The sequence below is a fragment of the Andrographis paniculata genome, unplaced genomic scaffold (assembly GCF_009805555.1).
Source record: "Andrographis paniculata isolate CXL003 unplaced genomic scaffold, ASM980555v1 Contig65END, whole genome shotgun sequence".
Lineage (NCBI taxonomy): Eukaryota > Viridiplantae > Streptophyta > Magnoliopsida > Lamiales > Acanthaceae > Andrographis > Andrographis paniculata.
Genome location: NW_026137601.1, coordinates 1819208 through 1831366, shown reverse-complemented (window position 1 = coordinate 1831366; position 12159 = coordinate 1819208). Strand labels below are relative to the sequence as shown.

At 36.1% G+C, this 12159-nt stretch overlaps 2 protein-coding genes across 8 annotated transcripts; both read right to left on the bottom strand.

The window, feature by feature from the left end:
• Positions 1-52: 52 nt before the first annotated feature.
• On the bottom strand, positions 53-6380 carry LOC127262479 (uncharacterized). Its single transcript, XM_051291179.1, has 13 exons — positions 5894-6380; positions 4788-4861; positions 4478-4561; positions 4249-4329; positions 3602-3682; positions 2698-2790; positions 2313-2495; positions 2108-2175; positions 1613-1664; positions 1383-1436; positions 1192-1284; positions 811-877; positions 53-477 (listed from the first exon to the last, which is right to left on the bottom strand). The coding sequence occupies exons 1-13, from the start codon at positions 6033-6035 to the stop codon at positions 386-388; spliced, it is 1164 nt and encodes a 387-aa protein (XP_051147136.1). The 5' UTR covers positions 6036-6380; the 3' UTR covers positions 53-385.
• Positions 6381-7255: 875 nt separating this feature from the next.
• On the bottom strand, positions 7256-11874 carry LOC127262477 (protein LNK1). Of its 7 annotated transcripts, XM_051291174.1 has the most exons (9): positions 11650-11874; positions 10928-11025; positions 9850-10114; positions 9552-9765; positions 9152-9455; positions 8302-8970; positions 7800-7948; positions 7598-7715; positions 7256-7521 (listed from the first exon to the last, which is right to left on the bottom strand). In XM_051291174.1, exons 2-9 carry the CDS (start codon positions 10949-10951, stop codon positions 7423-7425), a joined length of 1842 nt encoding a protein of 613 aa, XP_051147131.1. In that variant the 5' UTR covers positions 10952-11025; positions 11650-11874; the 3' UTR covers positions 7256-7422. The 7 variants fall into 7 exon arrangements, with proteins under 7 accessions (XP_051147131.1, XP_051147133.1, XP_051147126.1 ...); XM_051291176.1 differs by having other exon boundaries at positions 9552-10149; XM_051291169.1 differs by having other exon boundaries at positions 9552-10114.
• Positions 11875-12159: the final 285 nt, after the last annotated feature.

The window sequence follows — 12159 nt, the reverse complement described above, 5'->3', positions numbered from 1 at the left end:
CATGATTATTGAAAAGTTGATGTTCTTGTTTAAATGTGTGTGAACGTAGGAATTAGGGGGTAGGTAAATAATGTCATTCTGTATCTGAATAAATGTCATTTACCATGATACATTAGTACCACCAACACAGTCTAGCAACAAAAATGTAAAAACTGCCTGCCTGCCAAAAAAGAAAATAAGAACAAAAATAAAAATAAAAATAAAAATCCGGACACAAGCTTTGACATTCTTAGAGAGGAGCACAGTCTGATATGTGAAACCCTGTTGGCAAATTTGGTATCGATTAGAGTTTCTTCAAGGTCTTATGTTCCTTCTCGACTGGAAGATTGCAAAATACAAGTGGTGTATAGTTTGAGTTTCTCCTTTACTGCCTGCTGTTAAAGGCCTATCTGAGCTTTCCGATCTCCATTTTCTTCCGAATTGCCTTCTTGCTGTGATAAATAAATGAATCCACAATTCCAGCAACCGTGAACGTACCTGGAGTCGACACAAAACAGAATAGTAGGTATTATTTTAGCAGTCACACGCACATGGTGAGATTTCCCTTGAGCCCCATTTGGTTGAAGGAATTTGAGTTAGATGTAATTCAAATGACCTCATCAATTTCATTGGCAATATGAATGAATTTTAAATCTCCAAAGTTAGTCGTGGATTTCAATTCCATCCCATACTCGTTATACTGTGATTTCCAGAACTAATTGATGAGTTTAATTATGAAGTATTCTAAACGAATTCATTTTTAAAAAAAAATCCACCCAAAAATCCAAATCCAACCAACCAATAACAAACACTATTTAATTTGAAGTTTACCTCCAACAATGGCGCAGATATGCGTCAAAAAGTGTAGAAATGGGGTGTGTTCTTCCTTGAAAGTCACCTGGAAACAAACATGCCCACAATAGAAACCGTGCTCTATTTACATACACATATTTTAAAAATTTTGGTACTATTTATCAACACTAATTTTTTCAAAAAAAAAAAAAACATTATAAATTTTTTTAAACAAAATCATCACATATATTGCCACCCAGTATTTTACTATTTCCAAAAAATTGCAAAACTCCAGAGCTCCAGAAACCCCACAGAGCCCAACCTCTACTTAATCATGAATAATAATAATAATAATATAATTACGAACATTTGCAGTGACTTCAAATTCGATCGACCCATATGCATATATTATGCACTAACCTTTATAGGAGAAAGGTCATAATAGAAGAAAACTCCTGGTGGGGATCTGAAATGATCAACTTCAGAACTCTTGTAATGCTCGGTCACTGAGAACTGAATGAATATACAAAAGAAATATATCCAACATGAGCTCACAAATCTAGTTCGATTAATCGATAAGAGTTTCATTTGTGAAAGCCGTGGGTGGATACCTGATTGGATTCTATTGTGTGTCCTCTGATGTTCGTGTACACAGTTGGAACCACCTGATAAATTTTGGGACAACTTTCAGAGCACCGCCAACATTGATTTCATTCTAATATATATACCAATTTCACTAGCAAAAAGCTCGATGTGGCCTTTGCTACAATTACGAATTAGTTTGTTCATGACATCTGTATTTAGAAATAAGCAGGTGTATTATCAGCAATTCATGACTGACCTTGACAAAATATTGATACACGCCGTTAGGCGATTTTTGTGTCCATTCTACCCTGGAAATCAGCAAAAAGGTTGATCAATACTCACAAGGTAACAAGGATATCGTAAAATATATGAAATTTCACATTCATTAGCTTTTGTCAAGTTTTCTGATATTTCCTTAGCAATAAATTTGAAACAAGTGTCATTTTTGTTAAACAATTTAAGCCAAAGGAAGGTCTGAATTAAGAGAGAGAATGCAGCAACTTTGAATTATTCTTCTCATGATTAAATATAAGAGAGTGCAAAACATACAACAGCATGAAACTGGGCTTTAAGAATCAATTTCTTGACTTGTACTCAGGAAGGCGGGATAAATCACTTATTTTGGCTTTTTAATCGAAGATAAAAAATATCACCCTACAAAATGTAACTTTGAATTTTTGCCATAGAGTTCAAAGGACATAGATATATTAAAAACTTAATAAGATTGAGAGGAGTGTGAAGTAAGTTTTACCCATCCAATGGATTTACAATCCCGGGAATAGAGTCTCCAAATGATAATTTGTTAATCTTGTGGGTTATCTGCACGGCAAGATGAAACCAGTAACATATTAAAATCAAGAGCAAATGTATCATAAGGGCCAGCCATTTGGGGAAAGGATGATGAAGATGAAATAATACAAGAATCTAATGTCAATAATGGAAAAGTAGTTCCTTACATTATAACTTTCTGTTTGCAAGGATAGCAAATCGAGCAGCAGAAATGGAGATGGTTGATGAAAGCTTTTACCAGTGGCAAAATGAAAGTTCCCAGCCACCTTGTTGACCTCCAACGAGCCATGTATATTACATCCTTCGCCTTCTTCCTCTTTCACTTTTTGAACAAAACCTTCTCTTTTGCACTAAATACCATGCCATAAATGAGGAGAGATTTTTATTACATGAAAGCAATGAGTTCTATGAAAAATTTTCATCTACGGAACTATAAGCCCTCACGCAATTGAAATCTTCAAAAATACCATACGAATAAACTAATTTCACACGCCGCAACTTCTGTTTTACTACCTAATTTGATTAACAATTAATGATAAATGTTACACAAACCTGATCAATCAAATCAGGATTTGTAAGCCCCCAGCCTTTTTTTCGATATGCTTCGCGAACCTCTTCGCATGAATTGCAGCAGTCATCATCAGACTGCAAAAGAACAAGAAAAATATAGCCACAGACCAATCTGCATTAGAAGTTTCGAGGAAAATAGGCATAGCACAATATGTCATACAAAAAGCAATCTACTTCATCAACAGTTATACTTTTACTGCTAGATTCATAGTTAAGAAAAATGCGGGACAAAAATGCTGAAAAGGAAAGTATTTTGTAAGACCATTATCGCAACAGTTCCTTCCCCAATTTTCAAGTACATAACAATCTATAGACAAGTATTTTGTAAGACCAAGAATTGTGATTATATCCGTTACACATCGAGAAGGGAATAGCTTGCAGATCTTCATCTAAGGGCTTCTTTACTATGAGGGATAGAATGGGATTATTTGTTTGTTATTATTTCTATTTCAGGATCTCCCAAAGTATTTGGACTTTCTTTACTTTATACTCAGTTCTCCGCTTTTACCCCTCACACACAATTTACAAAAATCAATCACAAACAAAAGGTAAAGGTAGTATAATTATTATATACTCGTATCCCACCAAGCATAGTATACACACCATAAAGCCTACCATGTTTTTCAGTTCAAGTACATTTAAGGCTTGCAGGAAAGATCGCTTCTTCTAGTTGGCGATTCATTGGGGCTAACATCTAGTTGGTGATTTGTCAGGTTAATGATGATATCATGATAATAATGCAGGCAACATATGGGACAAAACTGAACATACATAATCAAGAAGTGGTGATTGGTTGTGTATCCAATTTTATGTGTGGGCTTGGTTTGGAATAAGATTAAGTCATTAAACACCACAGAAGACAGTTTAAAAAGGTTCATAAAAATACCGCTTCAGCACCGAAACATGAGCCACAGTATTTCTCATTTTCCTCAAGTCTGCCACCATGTCTTTGCAAAGGCCTCTCAATCTGAAATTAACACATTCAGGAGAAGGCAAAATGAGTAAACTATTTCAAGATTTGAAAGGTAGGAGATATATATATATATGCATATTAATAGAAAAGACTGCATTGAGAAATTTGAGTATAAAACATTTCAACACTATAAATGACATTCATTATATTATGTTAGGATCAAAACATATGTGGCCAAATATATTTGCACTTAAGTATAGAAAAAAGTGATATATATGATTGGCAGGATATAGAATGAAGATGAACTTAATGCCAAATGCTGTTTCATAATTCATTATATTCCAAGAACTAAAAATGATTTAGCAAGAAAATGTACTGGCAGCTCAAAACTTGGAAGCATATCTTAGCATTTGCGAAATCCACAAAGAGAATAAATAAGTGTGCAATGCACGCATGCTATGATATCACAAATTCATTCAATTACTAACGCAAAGTCAATATAATTTTCTAATGAATGTTACTAGATACAAAAGGCAAAAAAATCAATCATGGTGATATAAAGAGAGAAATATCCGGTATGATGATTGATATGCAAAATGAAAGAGGCAAGTCTCACTAACCTTAGGTGCACCAATTCCATCTTGTCTCACTTCTATGACATTTCCATGAGAATCAATTCTTTTCTTGAATATGTCGTGTCTCTGCAAGTTTCGCAAAGCATAAAATTGAAAACATCGGGCAAAATATGTAAGGAAACGAGATCAGAAACTTAAAAGGAAATACAAGAATCTTGATAATAAGATTAAAAGCAATCAATACAAAGTGAAAGGATCCAAATTCATCACATACTATGTCCAAATGTCGCTCCCCACTGATATCCATTGCATCTAGACTCAGCAAAGAACACGGAACCTCAGGAAATGATACATCAAACTGCATTTTCAGAAACACAAATTGTAATTCCTTGTGAAAATAAACAAATTCAGATCATAGACGAGATTACCAAATGATCGACCTCAAGTCTAAGTCAAGAGGGAAAGAACATTAACCAGTATCAGAATATAATGCTTAGAAGTTCATAGGCAGTAGTGCAAAGATTGGGCCAACAAGGAAATATCGCAGAAAATTTCTTAGATAAAACAAATGGTGGATATCTTACATTGATTCGCAACTTTCCTCCCCTAGATGTGTCTACGACAAGCTTGGTGTCTGTAACAGTGTGTAAATACAACCCTACAAATCGATAGGCCAGTAAATATCCGTCATAATAAGGAAGAAAAAATAACACCTAACACAAAGAAAAGATTCTCTGCTGACATATACTGATATATTAATTCATGTCTCCCAAAGTAGCTCGCAATAGAAAACAAAATTGCTAGAATCCGCAAGATTGGTTGCTAGTCATCCAATCTATGATTCTTTGTAACAAGGAAAAGATTTGTTCTCACGAACTCGTGTGTAGAACAAGATAAATGTAACAACTAATGCATCAGCACAGCCCCGACTTTCTATAAAACACCAATGATGTCATACAAAATGTAAACACCTCATCCATTGGAATGAGGTTATTACTACTCACATACGAACAAGGAAAAAGAAAAGCGAGAAAGTCCTTGCATAGAGGATATTCAAAAAATACATACATACATACATTTGGGCATACTATATTGATTACCATAGTCTAACTATTTCGAATTCGTTGCTTCTCCACTCCATTTGCTCTAGAAATTTCAGAGAAATGGTGAAGGCTTTAGAAAATTATATTATATATATATATATTAAAAGATGGGTATTCTGCCATTGGTTAGTTCAGCCTTTTACATAGAACATTTCAACAAATTAATTGTTAGAATTCAATCGTATCCCAAGTTTTCTGAAATCAATTCATTGCCAACACCTAACTTCCCAATCTCCAACATGATCCGTATAACAAATCCCTAGATCTACTCATAAACGTTTCAGCATTTTCTATTCCCCTCAAAGTCCCATCTTGGTGTTCCCATTTCCATTCCCCATTTCACTCTCCAAAACAATAGATCGAATCTCAAACAAACAAGTCAACCAAAAACAGCACAGAAGTAGGAAACACAAAAATCCCCATTCCCTCCGCCATTAAAAGGAGAAAACTAGAAATGTTTAAAAAAAAAAAAATCAAAATTAACCCCAAACACGAACACAAAACACAGGCAGAATAGAAGTTAACCCTGCGGTTGCAAAACAACGGCAAGGAATCGAAACCAAAAGGAATGAGCGAGAAGCACATACTGAACTCGGAGATGAAGAGCAAGGCAATGAAGATGGAGGAGACGAGCGTGATAAGGCCGCCGGAAAGCGTACGGCTGTAGAAATCCTCGTTGATTTTGGGATAGGCATCCAAATTCCGCAACCTGTTGAACACTTTATCCATGGCTAGGCTAATTAAGAATAGAGAAACCAAACCAATAACAACAAGTGGTGAATCCCGAGATGTGTTTTTATGGCCGCCCGCCCCAGGCCAGAATGAATTTGTGCTGTGTTGAATGGTTCGGCTGGCAGCAACCAACGAACGATAGAACGAACGATCCCGGGGCAACGAGGGATGGCCGGCAGCGGAAGGAGCGAGAAAGAGAGAGACAGAGAAAAGAAAGAAGAGGAAATCAGAGACAGATAATTACGAGGGTTTGACTACCTACGGAATTCCTATTTACCTTTCTTTTAGTTACGCCTCTTTCTCCATTTCCGTATATTTCTCCTCTATATCTATCCCCTCCTCTTTCTCTCTTTCTTTCTCCCTACATACATACATACGTACATATAGACATTAGATTGGATGTCTTATTTTTAGTAATTAATTAATAAATTGTGTATACGTGAATTTAGCGTGACATTTTATTTATTTTTTAGCGATTATGCTGCTAATTCTCAAAATCAAAGCTATATTGATTTCCAGCACAATACTCGTCAAAACTTGAGAATGCATCCATTAAAACACATGCTTTCTTGACTTTGATCCCGAATTTTTGAATTGATGAAATCATCAGGATTTTATATATGTCTTATAAAAATACGTCATTTTTTTAGTTCCACTTGTTGTATTCGATTTATTGTAAATAATTAAATAATATAATTAAAATTAAAAATTATAAACTATAAATTTAAAATAAAATTAAAATATATAATTATATTTAATAAAATGACAAATAAGATATAATGGAAAAACAAAATAGAAATAGTGAAAATGGAGAGAATATATATGCTTTTGTCAGTGTTTTTGATTTGATATTTTAATTTTGATGTGAAGTACAATAAACTTGTGATAATATAAAAATAATATTTTATATTAAATATTAATTTTTTTTGAATATATTAGTAATCGTGTTTGAAAAAAAAATAAAAATTGTGTGAATAATAATATCTGTAAAAATAAACACGATGCTCTAAGCATCGAAACTGAACAGTTTATATTATTAACTTGCATTTTATACATTGTCCGCCTCTGTTTAGAAGTGCTGTCGAATATTACACAGCATGCACAGCACATACTCCTACATTCATGGCAAATCAAGTGAGAATTAGAGGTAATAATATACATACATCCATATACATATACATATATATATGTGTATGTATAGTAAAAGCTAAAATCAGTGGAAACAATGAAGACTTAACCTCACTTTACAATGCAAATTTGTTCTATAGATTACAAAACCAGTTACAGTGAGAGAGAAAGAGAGATACAACAGTCGGGTTCGGTTCGGGTTTTCAGTTTCGGCCGCAAACATACAACGCCGACGATCTTGCTCGGCGTCTGTACTCTAGCCGCCGGAGATCTTCTTCTCCGCGTCGGATGCAGCTTCCTCACAAATAGCTGAATTCTCGACCATTAGAGGTGCGCCGGCGATGGATCCGCGAACCTGATGTGGACAGCAATGGCTGCCATTAATGGATTGTGCGATTATTGTTACCGAGCATGGCGAGAGAGGAACTTACTGCATTAGGCGACTTGAACGCCGGGGCAGGTTTGGCAGATGACTCCGAAGGCCGGTGAAAGAGGAGGTGTGCGATGGATCGATCGATTGGATTTGTATCCGTTTCCATGTCCATGAAACTGGAGAATTACTCGTCATTAGGAAGATTCGAATAGTAGAGTAAGAACAGGAAGGTTAAGAAATCAAGAAAATTGGAAACGTACTTATTTGTTCCATCGGCAATGAAAGGTCCGGCGGCATCTGGCTCCTGCGCACCGCCGCCATGGATGTTGCCCCGATTATGTCTTTGCTCGGCGCTCCGAGCCAGTCGGTATAAACTGTCCCTAATGCATAACTTGGTTCTCAGATCCAACTAATCCAAGAACCATAGACAAAATTAGTATCTGTACTGCCATCCGTATGATTTTTAATAAAAGTATAATCATCTCAAGATACTATTTAAACAAAAATTCAAGAAAAAAAAAAAAAAACTCAAAACAAACAAAGCTGAATGCAGAAAAGTATGCATACAACATTTCATTATAATGATCATATTCAGATGCGCAACAGATATGGAACTTAAATTTTCCTAAGAACTTAGTTAGAAGTTTAAATCAGATAGCCTTCTAGGATGATGCATGGAACAGTGCACCAGTTTCGACAAAGTATGAAGTTTGATGAGACGAGAAAAGATTAATTAGGTATCGAGGAGGGTATTATTTATACCTGTTCCATGACAAGTTGAAGCTGGTGAAAACTGGCAGCTTCGAGTGAGACATCATCCACGCCTGAACTTATTGTCGAGCTTTCTTGTACGCCTGAGGATCCTAGATGTCCGGGGATGACAAGGTTGACTCCTTCGATGTCGCTGTGATTCTCTACCTTATCCCCGTAACAGTTGACCTGTTTCCCAATCAACATGTTGCTTGTGGCACTCTGTTTTTTCAGGTTGCTACTGGCAGAAGATCGACTACCTTGACGACTGTGCAGCTTTTCTCTTCTTCCGCTACTGACTGCAGTTACTTGAAATTTAGGATCCTTAGAACTCTCCATGAATTTTAAGTGGTTGGATGCTCGGGAGGAATCTCTTGGTGAATGAAATCCAATGTCGTTGTTCTCGGATTTGACAGGAGAAAGTGTTGGGAATACTGAAGTCAAACCAGACATATTATGACTGTTATCAAGAGAGAGGGGATTCTGTACATAATTAGACGAATCTGAGCTCGGAGCTTGTTTTTGCATTAGAGCCTGGTCAAGAATGGCCTCAGATGCCATCTCTATCATTTCATTTGGCTGGTTGTTGATGAAGCTGAATCCACCATTCATGAAATAGGGATCATTGATTTTCCCCAAATTCTGATCTTGTAGATTAAATTGCTTTTTGTCGTCGCCAATCTGCCAAGCATATCAAATACAAATTAGATTGCATTCCTTCAGACAGATCAAAGCTGCAACCTATAAAAGGTTTTGTTAATCCTATTGATTTCAAAGCATATATATCATATGTGAGAATAGAATATCTAAAAACAGCTCAAGGAATTTAAAGCAATAACAAGAATGATAGATTCACAGTGACCTGTTCATTGAGGATATGCCCTTCTGGTTTATCAGCCAATGGAGGTCCATTCACAAAATACATGCAAGAATCGGAGTTCTCCAAGGCCCAAGAATTTCCTTTGTTAGCGGCAGAATCATTGATGCAACTGCTCGTTGAGGAGCCATGACCTTGTGATAATTTTTCTACAGAACTTGCCTCCGGACATGGGATCCTAAAATCATGTCTCAATCCACCTCCTGATCCTTCGATGTTATCAGCTGATGCAAGCCAGCCCAGCTCATCTTCTTTATCGGCTCCAAGTCCAAATGTCGAATCACAGCTCCTGCAAGAATAGGCACACATGTATAAGAGAGAGAGTGTGAGAGAGAGGAGAGAAACTAGGGAGAATACATTAACAATGAGAATGGTTCAGCATTACCTGAACATCTTGTCAACATCTTCAAAGTTCTCTATTTCAGGCAAATCGTAATACAACAAATCACTTGAATCTTTGTCCTCGGTATTCTCGGAGAAGTCAAAATTATTGCCAGTATAAGACACATCACTGATTGGATAGCTTAAACTTTTATCCATTGCAGATGTCTTATCACCAAGAAGAGTATCATTGGCATCGAATTCAACTGTTTTCTTCTCTGAGATCGGCAATGCAGTATTTTCAGAAGCTGCACTCGATGCTTTTTTTATTGAAACAGAGTCAGATGAAGAAAGAAATGCACCACAAGGTGAATGAGACCATGAATCTTTTTCCAACATTGTGTTTCTTCTGTCACTCTCAGCTGATGAAAGTCCCTTTAGTTCTCTTCCCTGGTTAGCATATCGCATAGAAGATTTATCTTTGGTATTATGCAGCTTTGTTACTTCAAGCCGCGGCTTTTTGTTGCTATCACCGAGGATGTAAGGATTGTCAGGCTGTTCAATATCAGATAAGGGTACCAAATGATCATCGCTACCGCAGAACTCATCCCAAACTATGTCTTCAAACTGTAATAGGAGTTACGTAATTTTAGCTGTACTAACTGCATGGGATACTTCCACAAAATGAGTTAAACAATACTAAAAAATGAAAATTACAGCAAACCTCCAAGAACAAAAAGCTCGCGAGTGTTGGAATCAAATAGTCCAATTACAAAATATGAACTAAGTGAGCCTATTTCAAATCTAGAAGAAGCAGAATGTGTCCAAGATTAATATATATATATATATATGTATGTATATCCTTGATGCATAATAGTCACGATTTCCTATTCTCATCATTAGATGATTACATGCATCACTGGCCCCACAAATTTTTGAGGACCTTCATCAAAGTGTTAATCTGCCCATTCATTTGAAAACACATGAGAAGTAAAAGCTAAATAATGAGATTGATAAGGTAATTAGGTTAACGCTGTCAAAATCAAATCTGTTATTATGAACTACTCATAAAGATTGCACATGGATGCATGTCATGACAGTGCATTAAGAACTTGTTATTGGTAAAAAGATAACAGTTCATCTGCTATTTATACTTAACATTGATTTTAACCTGAGTACCTTGCCATTCTCCTGGAATTAATAACATGCTTAGTCAAAATCTATAAACAGTAACATTTTATGGCCATCTTTCTACAACTTCAACAAGATAATTCAATGAATTATCAATCATACAAGAGACACTGCACTAAATGACATTCATGTGCACACTTTAATCAAATGAACAGCACCTGAATTATTCAATCAGAATATTCTGTTGATATATATACTGTCTATGCTCACTATCATTTACGAAAGTTATAAGGAAGAATGAGCACGAACCTGATACATGCACAAGTCAGACATTACTGCAAGTGTTCAACCAGCACTCAAACTGTATGAAGTTCTTCTCATGTTTGTGTACAAAACCCTTCTTCCACCTCCGATCACAAAATCCACAAAAGAAACAAACAAACAAAAAAACTATTAGAAACCAGTAACAGGGCAACTACAAAGACAACTAAAACTCAACTCAATATATTTCCTATTTATGATTTATGCAGTAGACAATACAAATATCAGGAAATCACAGCAGATTGAATCAATAACAATAAAACAAAATCAACACACTATCACGCAGACCTTGAACTTGATTCAGGGAAATTATATATATATATATATATACCAGTGATACAAAGACAAATTAAGTCAATTTTCTTACTAATGAATCATCAAATTTCTTAATTTCAGAATCCTTCAAATCCCCTAAAAATAAATAAACTAAGATCAACCGAAAACCCCTTAAAAAGAGAGTATGTTTACCTATAGAGTAAAAAGGCTCTCCAAATAACGAATTTCTTCAAAAAAATAAGTAAAAAACGGATCCGATAGCTAACCTAATCCATCCGATGTGTACCAAATCATCAAAACTCTAATCAGCTTCAATTGAAAGATAACAAGAAGAAATCTACACTAAAGAATATTCGATCTACATCTTTCCTATATCAAATCAACCTAAAAAAAGGCAAATCAATCAGTCTAAACCAAATTAGCCATCACCCTACCAGCTGAAGCTCGCCGGAAAACTCAGCGAACCGCCCCCAAATCGGGCATCAAAAGCCAACACAGAGCTGAAATCTGTAAAGTCTACAGGTCGAAAGTAGCAACCCTAGCTCGGATTCCTGGGAGCGTCGAATCTGGAGATGGGATGTTCTAGAAAGCACGAGAGCGAAGAGGCTAGGCAAAAATGAAAGAGCTTCTCTCTGTATGTCTCTGGCCAAGAAAATTTCTCAGAGAAGAATAATATAATAATAATAATAATAAATAATAAAAAAATAATAGATAAATAGGAGTCACGGAGGGGAGGCCACGTGGGCTGGCGATGGACACAAAGGGGCGGCAGAGTATCAAACTGGTGGACGCAAGGGCTTGTCCGGATACGATCTCTTTCCGCCCTCTCATTGGTCCACGTCTTCCACCTCCATACACTGGCGTATTGTGCCGTCTGTATCTGGTTCCAGCTCGCTCATGCTAAGGGTAAAACGGGTATTTCCGTTTCATTCCACTTACTCGAA